The sequence below is a fragment of the Dama dama genome, chromosome 12, assembly GCF_033118175.1.
Source record: "Dama dama isolate Ldn47 chromosome 12, ASM3311817v1, whole genome shotgun sequence".
Classification (NCBI taxonomy): Eukaryota; Metazoa; Chordata; class Mammalia; order Artiodactyla; family Cervidae; genus Dama; species Dama dama.
The window spans coordinates 30,162,519-30,183,928 of NC_083692.1; the positions used below are offsets into that span (position 1 = coordinate 30,162,519).

At 38.5% G+C, this 21,410-nt stretch overlaps 2 protein-coding genes across 5 annotated transcripts in view; one reads left to right on the plus strand and one right to left on the minus strand.

The window, feature by feature from the left end:
• The window catches only part of SLC38A6 (solute carrier family 38 member 6), a 68,024-nt gene extending 58,546 nt beyond the window's left edge, over positions 1-9,478 (minus strand). The window contains exons 1-4 of one of the 4 annotated variants that reach the window (XM_061156933.1): positions 8,279-8,401; positions 8,031-8,161; positions 6,127-6,200; positions 4,429-4,533 (exon numbers count right to left, since the gene is read on the minus strand). In XM_061156933.1, coding sequence (XP_061012916.1) covers positions 4,429-4,434 — 6 coding nt within the window. In that variant the 5' untranslated portion in view covers positions 4,435-4,533; positions 6,127-6,200; positions 8,031-8,161; positions 8,279-8,401. Of the gene's footprint in view, positions 1-4,428; positions 4,534-6,126; positions 6,201-8,030; positions 8,162-8,278; positions 8,402-8,425; positions 8,570-9,268 lie in introns of those variants that run through there. The other 3 variants (XM_061156930.1, XM_061156932.1, XM_061156931.1) reach the window with 3 other exon arrangements.
• Positions 9,479-9,489: 11 nt separating this feature from the next.
• TRMT5 (tRNA methyltransferase 5) lies at positions 9,490-20,340 on the plus strand. The gene is made up of 5 exons (XM_061156929.1): positions 9,490-9,619; positions 10,775-11,430; positions 14,201-14,325; positions 18,472-19,126; positions 19,495-20,340. Exons 1-5 carry the CDS (start codon positions 9,615-9,617, stop codon positions 19,545-19,547), a joined length of 1,494 nt encoding a protein of 497 aa, XP_061012912.1. The 5' UTR covers positions 9,490-9,614; the 3' UTR covers positions 19,548-20,340.
• Positions 20,341-21,410: the final 1,070 nt, after the last annotated feature.

The following is a 21,410-nucleotide window of genomic DNA, read 5'->3' on the forward strand; positions in this document are numbered from 1 at the left end:
AGCTACTAAATTAATTTTAAATTTAATTTCTAACATCTAGGACTCTTATATTCTTACTATATGCTTGAAATAATTTCTTGTTCTTATTTCAATAATGTAATATCTTCTTTTGGTTCTCTGAAGCTATTAAATATAGTTTTTAAAATTTTCATCTGGTCTGTGAATTATCTCTGTTTCCTCTTTCCCTCTGAGTTTGTTTCTTTTCTTAATTTTTTTTTAACAGATTTTATTTTTACAGCAGTTTTAGGTTCAGAGCAAAATTGAGCAGAGAGTATAGACAGTTTTCACATTCTATCCCCACACATGCACAGCCCCACCCAGTATTAAAATCCCCCACCAGAGGGGTACATTTGTCACATCAGTGAATCTACACTGACACATCATTATCACCACAAGTCCACAGATTAGAGTACATCCTTGGTGCTGTACATTCTATGGTTTTGACAAATGAATAACAACATGTATTTACCAGTATAGTATCATACAGAATAGTCTCACTGCCTTAAATTTCATCTATGCTTCCATCTATTCATTCCTCCCTTCCTTCTTAAGCCCTGACAACTACTGATCTTCTCACTGTCTCCATAGTTTTGTCCTTCCTAGAATGTCATATAGTTGGAACCATACAGAATGTAGCCTTTTTACACTGGGTTTTTCATTTAGCAAGATGCCTTTATAAGATTCCTCCATGTCTGAATCTTTTCAAGGCTTGACAGTTCATTTCTCTGAAGTGCTGAAGTATCTATATTAACTGAACAGACCACAGTTTATCCATTCACTTACTGAAGGGCATCTTCATTACTTCTAAATTCTGACAATTATGAATAAATATCCATGCTCATAAATTTTCAACTCATGTAGGTAAATACTAATACAAATGTTGGATCCAGGGTTAGCCTCTATACCTTTTCATCACGGTCTTCACATTTGTTTTGTCAGTATTTTACTTTCAAAATTATAGGACAGATACTTTCTCACATTTGGAAATTGCATTTGGAGTATGAGAAGAAGAGTCCAGAATAATTGTAAGGTCTTTGGCTTGAACAACTAGAAGGAAGATTTATCATTTACTTAGATAGGAAAACAGTGGAAAGTGTAGACTGGCAGTGTAAAGAGGGAAATTTGAGATTAGCGTATTAAATATCCAAGTGGCAATATCATGAAGGAAGCTGAATGAGTCTGAAATTCAGGGGAAGAGATTCAAGCTAGGGGTATCAATTTTAGGGCTGTAATGAGCCCAAGGGTGTAAAAGAAAAGAGATCAGGGGAACAATACCAGGGATACTCCAATGTTTAGAAGACGGGGAGATAAGGATTTAGCAGAGGAAAAGCATATTCTGTGAAACGGGAAGGAAACCAGGAGACTGTGAATAAGCGTTTTACAGAGGAAGGTGTGACCAACTGTGTCCAGTGGTGCTGAGTAGTCAACTAAGATGAAGATAGAACTGACCACTGGATCAGCAAGGTGGAAGACGCTGGTACAATAATTTCTGTGTAATAATGGGGAAAGGCTGACTGAAGAGTGTTCAAGAGAGAATAAGAGGAAGGGGAAGTATCTGGTAGGGACAACTGTTTTGATAAGAGCTTTACTACGACGGTGTGCATGTGTGCTAAGTTGCTTTAGTTGTGTCCGACTCTTCATGACCCTATAGATTGGGGCCCTCCAGGCTCCTCTGTCCATGGGATTCTCCAGGTGCAGTGGGTTGCCATGAACTCTTCCAGGGGATCTTCCTGACCCAGGGATTGAACTTGAGTCTCTTGCACTGGCAGGCAGGTTCTTTACCACTAGTGCCACCTGATAGTCATCCCCTATGAAGGCATGGAGTATAGTGAACGAATGCAGAGTCATTTTTTAAGTGGAAGAAATTATAATCTATTTGTAAACTGATAGAAAGAAAGATACAAAGATGATGAAAAAGAAGAGAGAAGGGAGAGAGTGGCTGGAATACTGTAGGTGAGAGCAGACGGGGTCACAGAGAAGTGGAGGGGCTAGCCTCAGACAGGAACACAGAGAGTTCATCCAAAGTAACAATATAAGGCACAGGTGAAGACGGGTGGGTGGAAGTGGTAGTAAGAGCTTATAAAGTTCTTTTATGATTGTTTCTGTTTTCTCAGTGAAAAAGAAAGTGAGGATATCAGGTAAGAATGAAATCAAGGAGAATGTGTTGAAGGTCTGAGAGAAAGAAGAAATGAAAGTCATCTCCTAGATAGCAGAGGAAGCAAGTGAATGAACTGAAGAAGTTAATAAGGATTAGACAATAGCATCACAGATCCACTAGACACTGAGTTACAGTGACATTAATCTGCATGGCTGTATGCTCTTCTTCAGGAATAGTCAACTGCACAGGTGCATGTGTGAGGTAGGCTGTTACATTTAACTGCGATTGGAGTTTTGCCAGGAAAGTAATATGGTGAAAGGGAGGAGCAAGGGTGTGATTGTAATAACAAGAAACTTCAACTGGATACAGAGAGGAAATATGGACAAGAGAGTGAAGCAGAGAGCCAAAGTAGTAGATCGAGGAACTCAAGCCCACGTGGGGGCAAAGAATCGCCAGAGTTGGAGTACTTGAGGGAATGAATTTTTAAAAAATTTAAAAAGATGGTAGTTTTTGGAGGGTGGATTCTTGAAAATGAGATTTTGAAGAGGATGAAATTTCGGTAAAGACAAGATCAATGGTATGACCAGGGAAATACGTAGCTGAGGTAGGCAGAGAATATAATTATTAGAAGAGAAAAAGTTAAGGAAATGGAAGTACTAGATTATCTGCATGGGTACTGAAATCATCCCGTACCCATCCAGATGGGGTAATACTTAAGAAACTGAAAGGAAAGCAGAAGCTAAAATGTTCATAAAATGACAGAACGTGGCTGAGGAGTCTGTATATGATATCCATAAGGTAGAAGTTATGAGATTCAAAGCTGGGGTTTAGGGAGAGGAAGTGGAAATGAGATGTCAGTAGCACATCTATCCTATCTTTAGACCAGTATGAGGGACATGGAAGAGAAAAGAGAGGCCACTTGAGTGCAGGGAAAGCAGTGTTCACAGAGAAGTCTTAGGTTCTCCTAGAGTGAGAAAGGTAAGGAAATATTCGGAAGAGTTGAGGGGAACTATATTCAATATCCTGTGATAAACCATAATGGAAAAGAATATGAAAAAATGCACATATTTGTATAACTGAATCACTCTGTTGTATAGCAGAAATTAACACAGCATTGTAAATCAACTATACTTCAATAAAATTAAAAAAAGAAAAAGACAGAACTATGTTGGGTGGGTCTGGGAAATGAAGGATAACAGGATTCTTGAACTGGTTGACATAAACTGAGTGACATAAATTGACGTAAATTAAGTGGTATAAGATCATTAATTCAAATGATCTCAAGGCAAATAATGATGACAATGCAGTGAGTGGTGGGGATCAAGGACTAGGAAGTAGAGTCCCGACCAGATACAGGCTGAGTTCTAAGACTCTGATTCTCTTCTGTTGACACTGATGTGGAAACCAGAGGAGGGGAGCTTTTCATTTATTCCCAGAGCATAAACATTTCCCCAGAGAATCATAATGAGCCAACTCTTTTGGGGACAGCAGTACAGTATGTACAGCGCCTTGGGGGAACTCCCTGGTGGTCCAGTGGTTAAGACTCTGCTTCTACTGCAGGGAGCATGGGTTCAATTTCTGGTTGGGGAACTAAGATCCCACATGCCATGCAGCCTATATATATATATATATATATATATATATATATATATACACACACACACACATACTTTTCAATCCTTACAGGTTCTGGCCCAATGAGAACTCATAATAATAAAAGCTACTAGCATTTTACCAAGGACTTGACATTTTATGTATGTCATTATATTTCATTCTCACAATAATCCCAAGAGAAAAGTATTATCACAACCATTTTAGAATTGGCAAACAAAGGTTTCCTGGGTCGGGAAGATCCTCTGGAGAAGGGAATGGCTTCCCACTCCAGTATTCTTGCCTGGAGAATTCCATGGACAAAGGAGCCTGGCGGGCTACAGTCCATGGGGATGCAGAGTTGGACATGACTGAGTGACTAAGTACAAACTAAGGCTAGAGAGATTAAGGTAACTTATATGCCTCCTCAGATCTCAAGAAAAGTCCAGACAGATTCCAAATCTTATATAAAATCAAAAATAGCAGAATTTCATGAAAAGAAATCCTTTACTTTTATAAAGGTAGAATTCCTCTTGCACTCTAGGCAAATAATGAAGCTAATCTGTAAAGACTTGTGATAATCCTTTCTCCAACCAACGAATCCAATCTGAATACTCTTTTAGGACAGCCCAACAAACTAGAGAGAAATTTAGCTGTGTATTATTTTCTAGCATATATATAGCATATGCATATGCTATATATATATATATATATGATTTGTTATTATTTTTAAAGCCTACCTCCATAGAGAACTTTACAGTGACTGAAGGAATTCAATCAACAGCAGACAGGTGCAGCAGTGTGTATGAAGAGTCATGAAGAAGTTAGTTCATGGACCAAGTAAGCTACAAAAATCAAAGAAAAAGAAAAAAGAAAGAGAAACAGAGCTTTTCACTTTACATGCCCCAAAGTTATAGAAAAGAACAAAAGACGTCAGAATTTTAAAGTTAAATACATATGATCTGAAGGAAAATAAAATTTAAAAAAATAGCATTACTTGGAAATCTTCATAAATTGAATATACCTCCAAATAATTTAAATTAATAAAGCCAAACACTTCAGTTAATGAAGACATAATTGCCACATGATTGACTAACATATTAATCTTTTAGTAGAAACCATGATAAAAATAACCTATAAAGATGTTAGATAAACTATCACAAATAAAAATAACTTTTTCAAACAAAGAAGCAAAATTTCAAAACATGCATTAAAATTCAGTCACCTTTCAGCAGGATTTACAAATATACTTCTTTAATGCTCTTATTCCTGAATTTGGGATGTTGTTATGAACAACTTGTTACTTTGCGATTAATATCATTGCATCACTTCCTAGCATTTCTATCTGAATGCACAGTCACCCAAGCCCCTTGCAAGCAAAGGAATGTATTTGTTGGTTGAATGACCAAAAGCAATGACACAATTTACAGCTATGAACTATGGATCCTAAGTCAGTGTTGAGTAAGAGTCCCCTGGAGGACTTTTAAAAAGAGATTTCTGAATCCTACCTCAGATTCTTGGAATTAGAATCCCTGAGGCTTCGAAACCTCTGTTTACAGAACAATCTGCAGGTGTGTCTGATGCAAAGACAGATTAAAAAGACTAGATCTGTGGATTTAGAACTCTGTTTTCAAGAGTCGTAAAATACTCAAGAAACACCCGTTCCAACCAGAACAATCCCATTTTTATCTATTTTATATATCTGTTCTGTTTCTTGAGAACCTGAAAACAACAGGGCAAAGTGAACCCATCAGATCGGGCAAAGTGAACCCAGCCACATAAGACTTAAACTTGTGATTCTGGCATCATAACTATCCTAATCCAAAGGTAGATCAGACTAGACAGATAAAAAGACCAGGACTGGTGGACACAGAGTATTTGTTAATGACAAAAGAAAAATTTTAAGAAAGCAGTTCCGTGATTCATACACTTCTATTTATTGCAACTTAAAAGGACTATTCAATACATGACTGAACTGCATAAGTGGAAAAAACTTACATATATATATATATTTATATACATCTATATATGGGGGGCAGAGACAGCAGTAGTAGATCTGGGAAGGTGTTCTCCAGAAAGTGATCACCCTTGGAGAAAGATGATCAGCATGAACACCTGAGTACTGCTTCTCCCTAACACAAGGTCTGGATCCTTTAAACACCTTTCAGGTGCTTCCCCTAATCTATTCTAACCTAGAAAACCATGTCACGTGTTGTGGAGAAAGGCAAGGAAGGATGCTGGTTTCCTCCTCCTCGTCTGTCCTCGGCTATTCCCCTGAAGGACTGGGTCCATATATTCTGACCTTCTGAAATTCTCCATTTCAAACACCCTACCTAATATTCCCACTGGAAATTAGATCTGAGACAGCCAACCTGATGTAGGTAGACATGATCTCAATAGGCTATTTTATCAAATAAATAAGCACACATTTTACTTACCTGTCTGAATACACAAGCTAAGCAGGAGATGAACTGAGTAAGAAGCCAGGAGAGCGACTATCAGCAGCAAGAAGCTAAAACATAAAAGAGTACATGGTCAAATTTGTCCCCTAAAAGTTTCCTTTTTATGGTATTTCATTCAAAAAACATGTTTTTTCCCCACATTCAAACGGTCACGTGCATGCATGCATGAGTGCTAAGTCGCTTCAGTCATGTTTGATTCTTTGCAACCCTATGGACTGTAGCCCTCTAGGATCCTCTGTCTTCTTTCCAACTTAAGTAAGTTTCAGTTGTGAAATCCCATTATCTTTTTTTCTTTCCTCAATCCCTCCCCTTTTAATGATGCATTGCTGCTGTTTAGTCATTTAAGTCGTGTCCAACTCTTGCAACCCCATGGACTGTAGCCCTCCAGGCTCCTCTGTCCATGAGATTCTCCAGGCAAGAATACTAGAGTGGATTGCCATTCCCTCTTCCAGGGGATCTTCCTGACCCGGGGATTGAATCCATGTCTCTATCTCCTGCATTGGCAGGTGGGTTCTTTACTGCTGAGTCACCTGGGAAGCCCGCAATGATAAGTACCTCCCTATAATTTTGAATAAACACTGCATTTCAGCATCTATTAAACATACTCAACAAACCAATCCAAAAAAATACAGTTAACACACTTTTAATGACACGATTTGAAAAATGTGTAATGTAATAATTGGGGTCCTCTCACCAAAAGTATGAAAAGAAATAGCATACATAATCCCTTACTTATTCTCAGGAAGCTACTGGCAAGACAAGTTTCCAGAGGAGTGCTCCTAAAGTTGAAGAAATTCTATCTTTGCAGTCCACTTAATACTTGTTAATAAGTAGCAAAATGGAGAGGTGAAAGTACACTTGTCAACTGATGTCAGAGACCTCACAAAATAAGGTTGGCATCACCAAATGGAAACTGTGATATGATTCAGCAAGCACCCATTCAGTGGTATATATCTGCACGTGAGATCCTGCAGTAAAAAATGTGATTTTTCAAATGGAACTAAGAAATAAGTCCTATGATTATGTCTTGCCTGAGGTGTTATACATAGCTTTTAAGTTTTAAAACTATGAAAGTTTGCAAATACATCCCATAATAAAAGCAAGTTGGGTTACTTAGAAGTTGGTTAGCTAACCAAGAAATTCAAAGTAAAAGCAAAAATGAACCTCCATGAGACTGTATTTTAAATTTCCTAGAAAAAAATAGGTCTGCTTGTACTGACAAAACAAACATGTTCATTCATTCTATTAAGCATGATGCTCCATGCTAAGGATAAGATCTAGTCCTAAAGGATTTCAGAGTTCAGTGGGGAAAATAACTTGCAAACAGATAATTACATTATAATAAAAGAATGAATATAAAAGTACTATGGAAACACAGAAAAGACAGCAATGTCTTCTGTCTTGGCAAACTGGCCTATTAGCTGAGTCTTAAAAGATGTAAGGGAATAAACACAGGGTACATGTCTAGCCTCAGAAAGTGAAACAAGACTACTTAACAGGAGGTGAGAAAGAGATGGAGAGAAACCAAAGGATTATTTGTTTTATTTACAGTCACAAAATCGCTATTTATAAATAATCTGCATGACTGATAAACTCTGATTTACTTTGGCCCACTGAACACAACAAATAAGCCACTTGTTAAGGTTATTAAGGAATGTGGATCAAGTTTCTATTTTTTTTTAATTAAACACACTTTGGATAAAAAATACAAATAATATAGCATCCTTTCAAGGTACAGACTAGCAACAATATAAGAATAAGAGGAACCCCAGAAATAACTAGAAATTGTATAATACCAAGTTATACAGCCTATCTCTTTGCTTCTCAATGTACTATCAAAATTAAAAAAGAAAAAATAGTAAAACAAGAAAAAAACTCACCTAAATCCAAGGATACCAGTATGAGCCATAACATAAGCTAAGCCAAGGATGCCACTTCCCATGATGGCATTCATCAAATTAAACACTGAGAAACCAAATGAAGCACCTCGGGATCTCTGGGTGTGAACTTCCTGTAAGCACACGAATTGATAGAGTTAAGTGTTTGAATGGTGAAGTCCAACTTTGGTCAAGAAATAACTGACAGGTTATGGAGAGTCTCCTAAAACCACAGACATACTGTGACATACTAGCTGCTCAATCGGCAACTAGGACCTCTTCTCCTTTCCTTTCCTTCTCACTTCCCACTAGTGCAGCTCCAGGAATCCAGTTTCCTGGGAAAATCATCTCCACCTGCGCAGAGACCCAGTAGACTTCAGGAAGAAGGCATGACTAACCTTGTAACTGCAAAAGATGAAGATAGGGTAAAATGGGGTGGGGACAGGGAGCAGGCAGATGGCCTCAAGCTCACGTGATAACTGAAGAATCCCTGAGTCAGCTCGAGGTTGCTTTAGACAACTGCTGCTTCCCAATTACTAGGATTGCAAAACTAATCTCTATTTATACACTTAGTGAATTAAGTCTGCCCAACTGAAAGGATGGGCAGGAATGCCATGCAATGACGATATTGCAAATAGAAGCAATTCACGTTGCTCTGGGGAGGATACGCCTTGAAAACACTCTCCCCTAAAATAGCATTTGGGAATAAAGTCGTAGAAACTGTTACTGCCCTGGGACTTAAGTTAAAGGGCCGACGTGCCCACTGCACAGGCTTTAGGGTCAGGGAAGTGCCAAGTACTTATTACCAGGCCACCCACGCTCCTTCACGGTTAAGTATATCTGTAGTAAGATGTTTACAGGTCCCCAATGACTAAGCTGAGAAAAGCAAAATCTTGTGACTCTTGCAAAAAGCTCACAAGACTGGTGGAAAAAAACGAGAAGCCGACAAAGATACTGAGAGCAGTGAGTTGCATAACCGTGGGGCTGCTCCCCTAGCGTGGTCCCCGGCCTCCACCTGCTGCTGCGTCTCTTCCACCTGAGCCTGCAGCTTCAGCTTTTCTTTCTAGGGCAGGTAGGGTCCTATCTCACTGATGAACTCCACCAGATCTCCTCGAAATCTCAGCTGCTGCCTTTGGGCCCCAGGTCCTAAGCTTCTCCCCTCTCCCCTTGCCATCCCCCTTTTTTCCCCCGGTCTTATTTGGCAGTCACTTCAGAACGGGGAGCCGGCGGAGCAAACTTACGTTGCTAAGCAACGGGCTAGACTCTTCCGCCTCCGCCTCTTCGGGCTCCCGAGTAGAGACAAACCAGCCGGGCTCGGCGTTGATGACCCCCGCTGGGACCTCCATGCTGCTCGCCGGTCGACTACCCAGCCCATCCACTAGCTGCTACCCCTGCCCTCCCGCCTGTAGTAGCGCTGGAGGCGGGCCCACGTTCCCGGCCCTTCCGCGTTCCCGTACCTCACCAGGGCCGGGACGGAGAGAGGGATCGACGTGATCTGGTGACGCTCGCCTCTCGGCGGCGAGCCTTGATGGTGTCATCGAGGGCCCGCCCACCCGCCGAAGACACGTTTCCGAGCTGCTCCGGAGCATGAGGTGAGGGTCTGGTCTTGGAGCCAGCTGCGGGGCGACCCCGGGAAATGGGATGGTGACGCTGGTGAAGTGGCGGCCGTGGTGCCCTCGATACGAAGGGGCTGAGGGTCCGGTGGCGGTACCGGGCGGCTCGGCGGCTCTCCGCCTCGCGCCGTCTGGGCGCTGAAACGGCAGGAAGTCGCCGACCGCCCGGTGCAGAGCCTAGGCCTGAGTACGGGGAAGTGAGGGGCGTTTCATCTCTTCAGAACTTTCCGATAGAACCTTTAGCCACATCTTACTTGTGGAAAGCCGAGATTCACTTTAAGTAATTTACCCAAGATCACACATCTGGTTAACTGCTAAACCCAGTTTGAACCCTGTCAGCTTTTTGACAGTTGCTTGACAGGGTTCCTAGGCAGGGCCCTTTCTTAAGTTACTTCAGTTACTTCTCCGGTATTCCGGAAGGCAAAACGAAAAACTGATACGAATGGGATGTGCATGTAACACTCAGCAAAGCTCCCATCCTAGAACTACTGAAACCTCTACTCACAGGTAGGCCTTGTGGCAGTAAAACATCGAAGACAACAGAGAAATAGATTAAGAACGCAGGCCCTGGATCTTAATCCTTGCTCAACGATTTATAGCAACGAGATTTTGGATCAATTAACCTATTTTTTAGTTTACACCTTTGCAGAAAAGAGAATGCAACACCACATACCTCCTAAGACTGTTACTATGAGTAAAGCGTTCAGCGCAACATCTGACCCAACGAGCTTCCATAAGAATATCCTTTTAAATATTGACATTGGTAAAATTATCAGTATAGTGACCATTTCGTTTAGAGATGATCCTTTAACTTAAATTCCGGCCTTCCAGTCCCAAAATGTTCTGTAGAAAATTGTGGGTGGGGAGGTTTGACTATAGCGAGAGTGATGGATCACTAAACCCTAGTCCAGGCCGCAGGTGGACTCGAAGTATACAGATTTATTATTTACTACTAATAAAAGTCATCCTATCCTGGAAAAGTTATTAATATTACACTTCCCACATACCACTAAAAGTTTTAATCTTTGGCATTTAGCAGGTTATTTGAAACAAAATTTTTATTAAGACTTGTGAACATGTTAAGCTAGTTTGTAGCTTTATGGTATTTCTTTTAATTGAATGCTTTATTTTTAGGAGCTTATTGAAACAATTTGGATTCTCAAGAAGACTTCTCAAAGTGGGAAGTTGTAGAATAACTGAGTCAGCATCACTTATTCTACTACCTTGGGCATCACTGATACAGACGCTTAGCAGAGCACCTGTCATTTTCTTGCTGGATCAAAGAAAAAGATTCTCAACCATGCCTGAAATAGAAACAAATCACAGAGACTCTGAATTGTTTTCCCCACCTTCTGATGTTCGAGGAATGACAGAACTTGATAGAACAGCTTTTAAAAAGACAGTCACCATCCCGGTGCTTAAAGTGAGGAAAGAAATAGTCAATAAACTGATGCAATCCCTTAAAAGGGCAGCACTGCAGCGCCCAGGCATAAAACGTGTGATTGAAGATCCAGAAGATGAAGAAGGTAGACTAATTATGTTGGATCCCTATAAAATGTTTACCGTTGATTCCTTTGAGAAAGAAGAACTCAGTATTTTAAAGCAGCTGAATGTCAATCCACAGATATCGAAATATAATCTGGAACTAACTTATGAAAACTTTAAGTCAGAAGAAATCTTGAGAGCTGTGCTTCCTGAAGGTCAAGATGTGACCTCAGGGTTTAGCAGAGTTGGACACATTGCTCACCTGAACCTTCGAGATCATCAACTACCTTACAAGCATTTAATTGGTAGGTGTGTCTTAGTAATAGTCACACATTAGAAACCAATTAGCAAGTTCTAATTTTAGTTTAAAAAAAATTTAAATGCCTAGTTATAGAAATGGGACATTTTATCATTTTAATTTTAAGCAGGATCTTGAGCTACATACTCTCCTTTGAGGGCCACTTTGGAATAGCCTTCCCAGAGTCGTTTGTTGTTGCTGTTTAGTTGCTCAGTGGTGTTCGACTCTTAGAGACACCATTGCCTGTAGCCCACCAGGCTTCCCAGTCCATGGGATTTCCCAGGCAAAAGTACTAGAATGGATTGCCATTTCCTTAATCAGGGGATCTTCTTGACCCAGGGGTCGAACCCACATTTCCTGCATTGGCAGGTGAACTCTTTACCACTGAGCCACCAGGGAAGCCCTCCCAGAGTCATAGCAAGCTCTAAATATCAGTTCAAGCTTTTGTGTTTACAATTCATAAGCATTAACTTCAATCACTTGCTTTGGCAGAATTCTTTGGCAACTTATCATTTTGGTATCCAGAACTTATTAGTCCTTCAGGATTATGCTGAACGCTAGGTTTCATAAATTTGAGTGTTTCATAGTCAAAAGGGCAAGACAGTGTTTACTCATGCTTTCATTGATTCAGTTAATTGAGCCTCTTCTGTATGGTAGGCACTATACTTTGTTTTTTAGTACTCCTAGCTTTTTAGACACCCCACTCCAGTACTCTTGCCTGGAAAATCCCATGGACAGAGGAGCCTAGTAGGCTGCAGTCCATGGGGTCGCTAAGAGTCGGACACGACTGAGCGACTTCACTTTCACTTTTCAGTTTCAGGCATTGGAGAAAGAAATGGCAACCCACTCCAGCATTCTTGCCTGGAGAATCCCAGGGACAGGGGAGCCTGGTGGGCTGCCATCTGTGGGGTCACACAGAGTCGGACACGACTGAAGGGACTTAGCAGCAGCAGCAACTTTTTAGAAACAACTCTGTAGCCCAGAGTTGAAGCATGAGTCTTTTATTCTTTGGACTAAGAAAGAAGTAGAAGGCTAATCAAAATCGTTCTTGTCCTTATATAAATATTTAATGTCATGCATTCTCCAGATTAACATTTTTAATACAGAGTAATTGTCAGAACTTCTGGGAATTATTTTCAGCTTTAAAATGTAGTGCTCAGTGTTTTGCATGGGTAGAATTTCAGAGATGTGCTGTTTTGCATTTACTTTGTTTTTATTGATGAAAGGGGCTAATAATGCATAGTGATAACATAATAAATACTTAAGCAGAGCCTTATAATTATGATCTGGTACAAATGTCAAGTCTAGGCTTTCCGTTGAATCACTGCCTGTCCTAACTCAACATTCTTTTTAGCACTCTTATTTTATAAACTTGCTGTCATAAAAGGGCACTCACAGATTGAAAATGAAACATTTTCATACAGAAGTAATTTTAAAGCTTTTACTATAGACCTTTAGAATTTTTTTTTTTTTTATTCTTCATTTCAAACTAACTTCTGTACCTTAAAAATTGAGTTCTGATACCTGAAGCAGAACAATATAAAATAATGATTGACAATAGTTTGACATTATCATATTCAAAATCAGGTATCTAATTATCAGAGAGAAATTAGACAAATTCCAGTTGGTATTTAAGCATATTTGTATTATCAGTTCAGTCACTCAGTCGTGTCTAACTCTGCAACCGATGGACACCAGGCTTCCCTGTCCATCACCAACTCCTGGAGCTTGCTCAAACTCATTTCCATCGAGTCAGTGATGCCATCCAACCATCTCATCCTCTGTCATCCTCTGTTGTATTTGTATTATGGAGTACTTTATACTTACTTACAAATCAACTTATCTTTCTTTATACAATGAGATAGCATATAGATTCTTGTAAATTTTTTGTGAAGTGCTGACTAAAATGCAGACTTTGATTATAGGGCATCAATATATCATTGCCAATGTCTTTTACCTTTGTAGCTTTTTGTGCTCTGGAAAATATTTGACATAAAGAACAATTTAAGTAAATAAACATTTTATTTAGAGAAAACTAAAGAATCAATGTTTCTTTTATTTGAAGACATTATTTTGCTGGTATGCATTTCCAAAGTGGAAGTATCTATTTTAAATACACAACAAAGCAAACATTTGGTTTGAGGCCAGTGGGGACAGGCTAGTGTTTTTCTGAGACCATTTGTTTCCATGGTCCTTAATTTTTCTATTCTTTAACCAGTTCCCTGGGTCTACCTGTTTGCTTACTGTTGCATTGATACATTTGAGAAGACTAAGTAAAAGACATGGAAAAATATTAGACAGGACAAGTTCCTCAAAATTTTTTCTTTATAAATGTACCCACACATTTTTTGTGTGTTTGCATAGGGGCTGTCAGAAATTAACTTTAGTAATCTATTGAATTTTTAGAATTGCATTCCTCTACACACATCAGCTTCCTAGGTGGTGCTAGTGGTAAAGAACCCATCTGTCAATGCAGAAGACATGAGACCTGGGTTCTATCCCTGGGTCGGAAAAGATCCCCTGGAGGAGGGCATGGCAACGTACTCCAATATTCTTGCCTGGAGAATCCCATGGACAGAGGAGCCTGGCGGGCTACAGTCCATACGGTTGCAAGAGTCAGACACAACTGAAGCCACTTAGCATGCATGCACACACAGTAGATGCGGTTTTTGTCTATAAACCAGAAGAAAATATAGTTCACATCCATTTCATATTTGCAATTTTAGCTTTTATTTTGCAACCAGAGGCAGTATTTATCATGATTTCTGTGCTTTTAGGTCAAGTTATGATTGACAAAAATCCAGGAATCACCTCAGCAGTAAATAAAATCAATAATATTGATAATACCTACCGAAATTTCCAAATGGAAGTACTGTCTGGAGAGGAGAATATGATGACCAAGGTATGGACTATTTTATTGTCTCCTAATACAGTGTGTATCAAGATTAACATTTGAAATCAGAATAGATAACAGATTAAGAAAATATAATACCCAGTATTGATGAGCATGTGAGAATGTAAGCATTTACATATATTATTGATGGGAGAGCAAATTTGATACAGTCAGGAAGAGTGTATGGTAATATATTGCAATTTTGAATAGATACATTCTTTGACCTAGCCCTTCATTTATAGGAAGTTATCTCAAGAATATAACTGGACAAAATTGTAATGATGTACCCAACCAGGGATTAAACCCGTGTCCTCCCCGCAGTGGAAGTATGGAATTTTAACCACTAGACCACCTACATCATTTTTATAATAATAAATAAATAAACATGGAATGGAAACAATCTAAATATCAGTAGATAAACTGATTAAATTTTAGGATAATAATACAATGGAATACTCCATCATTGAAGATTATTTAGCTCCATCAGTTCAGTTCACTTGCTCAGTCATGTCCGACTATTTGTGACCACATGGACTGCAGTACACCAGGCTTCCCTGTCCATCACCAACTCCTGGAGCTTACTCAAACTCATGTCCATTGAGTCGGTGATGCCATCCAACCATCTCATCCTCTGTTGTCCCCTTCTCCTACTGCCTTCAATCATTTCCAGCATCAGGGTCTTTTCAAATGAGTCAGTTCTTCACATCTGGCTCTAGGTGAGTGATCACACCATCATGGTTATTTGGGTCATGAAGATCTTTTTTGTATAGTTCTTCTGTGTATTCTTGCCACCTCTTAATATCTTCTGCTTCTGTTAGGTCCATGCCACTTCTGTCCTTTATTGTGCCCATCTTTGCATGAAATGTTACCTTGGTGTGTCTAATTTTCTTGATGAGATCTCTAGTCTTTCCCATTCTATTGTTTTCCTCTATTTCTTTGCACTGATCACTGAGGAATGCTTTCTTATCTCTCCTTGCTTTTCTTTGGAACTCTGCGTTCAAGTGGGGATATCTTTCCTTTTCTCCTTTGCCTTTCGCATCTCTTCTTTTCACAGCTATTTGTAAGGCCTCCTCAGACACCCATTTTGCCTTTTTGCATTCCTTTTTCCTGGGGATGGTCTTGATCACTGCCTATTGTACAATGTCACGAACCTCCGTCCATAGTTCTTTAGGTACTCTATCTATCAGATCTAATCCCTTTAATCTATTTGTCACTTCCAATGTATAATTGTAAGGGATTTGATTTAGGTCCTACCTGAATGGTCTGGTGGTTTTCCCTATTTTCTTCCATTTAAGTCTGAATTTTTCAATAAGGAGTTCATGATCTGAGCCACAGTTAGCTCCTGGTCTTGTTTCTGCTGACTGTATAGAGCTTCTCCATCTTTGGCTGCAAAGAATATAATCAATCTGATTTCGGTATTGACCATCTGGTGATGTCCATGTGTACAGTCTTCTCTTGTGTTGTTGGAAGAGGGTGTTTGTTATGACCAGTGCATTCTCTTGGCAGAACTCTATTAGCCTTTGCCCTGCTTCATTCTGTACTCCAAGGCCAAATTTGTCTGTTACTCCAGGTGTTTCTTGACTTCCAGTCCCCTATAATGGAAAGGATATCTCTTTTGGGTGTTAGTTCTAGAAGGTCTTGTAGGTCTTCATAGAACCATTCAACTTCAACTTCTTCAGCATTACTGGTGAGGGCATAGACTTGGATTACCGAGATATTAAATGGTTTGCCTTGGAAATAAACAGAGATCATTCTGTTGTTTTTGAGACTACATCCAAGTACTGCATTTCAGGCTTTTGTTGACTATGAGGGCTACTCCATTTCTTCTAAGGGATTCTTGCCCACAGTAGTAGATATAACAGTCATCTGAGTTAAATTCACCCATTCCAGTCCATTTTAGTTTGCTGATTCCTAAAATGTTGACGTTCACTCTTGCCATCTCCTGTTTGACCACTTCCAATTTGCCTTGATTCATGGACCTAACATTCAAGGTTCCTATGCAATATTGCTACATACTGAAAGTAAACTGTCCACTGACAAGCCAAGTGACAAAAAAATAAACTGTAGAACAATATACATAATTGAGTTCCATTTTAGCTATGATGATTTTAAATATGTAAATATACATATACATCAGAACGTTAACAGTGAGCATATTTTGGTATAGTTTCTGGTGACCTTTGTTATCTTTATACGTTTCTACTGAGCACATATTTCTTCTATAAGAAAAACAAAACCTATTTCAAAGAAAAAATAACTTAAAATATATAGGAATAAATTCCTGGTATAAACCATTTTCTCATCTTCCACCCCCGAAACCCTCTGTAGTGTTGGATGTAATAAACTGTTTTTAAGCTAAAGCCTTAGGTAATTACATGTTAACATTATGTGAAATTTTGTACCCAAGCTAAGAAACAAGTTAAACAAATCCTGAGAGACCCACAAGATAATGGTCGTTGTTATTAATACTCTCTTTACGCACATGAAGTAAGAAGGCATGACTGAGCAGAGGGTTTTTGAGTCAGGTTCTGACTCCAGAGTCCATGCTTAGTCTTGCCCTGTATACCAAACCTCCACTACCTACTGCTTGTGTACAATGAATGAGGTCAATTTTGGCAAGCAAGATTTGGATGTGACTCCTTTGATAATAACTGTGCTTAACTAATCAGCTGACACTAAGACATACTAAACTTTAGGCACACCCAAACTGAACATTGTGCATGTTCTTTACTTGGTAGTGACCCTCAGAGTGTCAGGTAGTATCATTCTTCTTAGAAAGATGTAAACTTCTGTAATCTGAGAAACTTCTGTAATTTTATAAATGCCTTGTGATTGACTTCCCAAGTCAACTAAAATTTGTTCTTAGGACATACTTTATGCCTAGTATATATACTCTCAAATAAATGTGAAAACTCAGTATAATTTCTTTGCTCCAAACACAGTCACATTTAAATTTAAGAGCTCATGCAACATTTAAGTAGTATTTAAAAACATTGCTAAAGTGGATCTCCTGAAAGCAATGCTTAACTAAGGGAATGAGATATCAAAGATAGCATGAGTAAAACCAAAGGGATACTTAGCATCATTTAATCTAGATCTAGATCTGTGACTCACACTAAAGAGCTTAAAAGACAAGTAGAAAGGAGATTTCAGGAAAAGCATCCCAAGACACATTTAAGCCATCCAGGTTATATACCTAGATTGACTCTTAGTTGGCAGAATCATGAAGAAATATTTCAAACTCTTGAAACTTAATAATATGATCAAAGCATTTGATGTGGTCAGGAGGAAAAAATATGTACAAATTTGGAATTAAGGTCCATGAAGAGAGAATATAGAAGATGTCTCTATTAGATTTATAGAACTTAGGAACTTTCTGGCCATTGATTCTTCATCTGTTAAAATAAGGGGCTTAAGATGATAGGTGAGGTCACATTTCACAATTGTAGTTTTAATTTTGTTTTCTATTTTCTATCATGTTTATGATAGTCCCCAAAGAAATGTTATAAAGTTTTAATTTTGTTCAAGACTTAGCTTCATTGTATATATTTAGTTTATTCATGAAAACTCAGATTTGGGAAAGGCAAAAACAGGGGAATGATTTATTCTATACACTGGCTCTATTTATAGACATGAGACCTGCAAAGTCCAAGTAACTGTCTAAAAACATAACGAAGTACCTTGAAATTCACTGACACATGATGAAACTGAAAACTAAGGAAGGAAAGCATGTTTGCTGTGTGGAAGAGCTGTCTGCAATTTAGCTACCCACCATGAAGACAGATGTACTGTGTTGTTTCACCCTAAAGGCTTTTTCCTATCAGGTGACAGGAGATAATATAATTAAGCCAGTCAATTGGCCTATCTGAAAAATTCCTAGTGTGATCGGGGAGCCATTTTATGGTCCATTAGGATGAGATGGAGAGCTGTTTGGGTTTTGAAGAGATGACTTTTCTCATGAAAACGTCTAATGCAAGATAGTAACTACCCTCAAGTTTAGCATAAACACCAGACTTCTAATTTAAATGCCTTTAAACACACTATAATTTGCTCTTAATAGTAGTAAATTTAAAAGTGTGTATGTGTGAATGCATCTATCCAATATCAGTGGCTGGAATTTAAGCAGTTTAACCAAAAGCATAATACTTTTTTCAGGTTCGAGAAAACAATTACATCTATGAATTTGATTTTTCAAAAGTCTATTGGAATCCTCGTCTCTCCACAGAACACAGCCGTATCACAGAACTTCTCAAACCTGGGGATGTCCTATTTGATGTTTTTGCTGGGGTTGGGCCCTTTGCCATTCCAGCAGCGAAGAAAAACTGCACTGTGTTTGCTAATGACCTCAATCCTGAATCCCATAAATGGCTACTGCACAATTGTAAATTAAATAAAGTGAACCAAAAAGTAAAAGTCTTTAACTTGGATGGGAAAGACTTCCTGCAAGGACCAGTCAGAGAAGAGTTAATGCAGCAGCTGGGACCACTGTCAAAAGAAAGAAAACACTCTGTGCACATTGTCATGAATTTGCCAGCAAAGGCTATTGAGTTTATCAGCACTTTCAAAGCACTCTTAGATGGTCAGCCATGTGGCAGTGAACTCCTTCCCACTGTGCACTGTTACAGCTTTTCCAAAGATGCTAATCCAGCTAAGGATGTTCAGCAACGAGCTGGAACTGTGTTAGGCATCTCCCTGGAGGCATGTAGCTCAGTTCACCTAGTAAGAAATGTGGCCCCTAACAAGGAAATGTTATGCATCACTTTTCGGATTCCTGCTGCTATACTTTACAAGAACCAGACCGTAAATCGAGGTGAGTGATTTCTGGGAAATTAAATGTAAGCTGTAATACTTTTAAGATAACTTTCTTGGGCAACATATATATTTTATATTCTTTTTTAAACTTAGAAATAAACTAATTCTAGTTAGATATTTCAGTTCAAGACCCCTTGCCATTCAACTGTGACTAATTTCTCACAATTTTACAGATTTTATTATGACACACTGTTCAGTCTAGTAGAGGTTATTTCGTCAAAATCATAAATCCACAAGAATGTTACTATTTCATGCATAAGTTGAGTACATTAAAAATCTTTAAAATGCCTGTATTATTTGCTTTTTAAAAGTTATTTTTAAATGTTAAGTATCTTATGTAATATAGGTTTTCTGGATTTGTTACAGACAATCATGAAGATCCACCTCTTAAACGCCAGAGGACAGATAAAGACCTTTAAGAAGAAAATACACAAATTGCTCCAGTCACTTAATTGGAAATATTTTCTCCATCTCCCCACTAGACCTTTGTGATAGTGAACTAGCATTCAGTTACTCTAGTATTAAACCCTTTTATTTTACCCTCACTGGCTTCCCTGGTGGCTCAGATGGTAAAGAATCTGCCTGCAGTGCAGGAGACCTAGGTTCAATCCTTGCATCTGGAAGATCCCCTGGAGAAGGGAATGGCAACCCACTCCAGTATTCTTGCCTGGAGAATCCCATGGACAGAGGTGCCTGGCGGGCTACCATGGGGTCACAAAGAGTCAGACATGACTGAGCAACTAATACAGTCCTATAAATTGGGAATTATCAAATTAAAATTTAAATAAGCCTACTAAATATATTTTGTTTTATAATTTTATCATATATATCTAATCTTTTATTAGATAAATATGTTTAAATCTGATCTTGGGAAAATAGTTTTTGAAAGTATGATAACTGCATGCTAACTAGGAATGCACTAGTCATTTTACAGTTATGCTTAGTTGAAGAGTATAGCTAAGTTATATGTAAGTACTCCTATACTATTACTATTAATATAGAAGTATTAATAATAACAAATGAGATTATTTAGATCAGAGACAGGCAAACTATGCCCAGCAGGCCAAATCTTGTCCATCACCTGTTGTATGGCAAGTAAGCTGAGAATGGTTTTTACACTTTTAAATGATTGGGGAAAAAAAAATTTGTGACATGAAAATTATATGAAATTTGAATTTCAGTGTCCATAAATAAAGTTTTATTGGAACTTGTTTTTTATGCTCATTTGTTTACATACTGGCTATGGCTGCCCTCATGGAATAACACCAGAGCTGAGTAGTTAGCTGCAACACAGATGGGATATGATTTTCATCACTTCACATTGCTGCTCAGCACACTACAAGTCAGTGACACGGTTATAACGCAACAGTATTTTAAGTGCCACATATATTGCCAAGGTGTAACATTTTATTTTACTATCATGAGTGTATATCTATCATTCCAAAACAAGAAAAGTGGACATCCATGTTGAGCTTTTAAAATACAGTAGAGTATGAACATTTTTGATACTGAATTAGATGATAAAGCATCCATGACTGAGCTAAAGTAAAATATACTTTGACATTTCCAAAAGAACTACTCATCACAGTATTTCCAAGTCACAGGCAAGCAACTGTCAGAAAAAGCACAGATTTAAACTGGAAATTCACAGTAGAATTTCCTTATAAAATAAAAAATGAAAGTGGGGCTACAACCAAAGTAAGTCTCCAAGTGACTTTTATTAAGTCAAGAAAGAAAAATTGTTTACTGATGGAGAGTTAATTGTGTGTGTTTGAAAGCAGCAGTCTTAAGAAATGTGTCCAGAGTTTAGGACTGTTAGCCTTTTGGCAAGAACAGTTGCTCAAAGAGTTGTGAACACTGGGAGTACCATCAATAGTCAAAACGGTAAATGAGTCCAAGTAGTTGTTTACTCTTGACGAGTTGATAGATGTTTCTAATACAGCTCAGTTCTTGCTTATTTGAGGTGTCAATCCTGAGTTTGAAGTTACTGAAGAATTAGCCTCTGTGAATCCTCTGCATGGAACTATTGGTGAATACTTTGAAAGAAGCTGAGGAAACAAATTTGGTAAAACCTGAAGCAGAATCTGATCTGTTGTAACTAATGATGGTAAAAGAAAGTGTGAGGTAAAAACAGATCTAGTGGAGAAACTTCAAAGCTTATGAACATGTAAGGTGTTTAAAACCTATAGTTATTCACTATATTATTCACCAGCAAGTACCTTGCAGCAAATATTTGAATCTATCATTTGTTAATGAACCAGTAATGTCAATGATAAACTTCA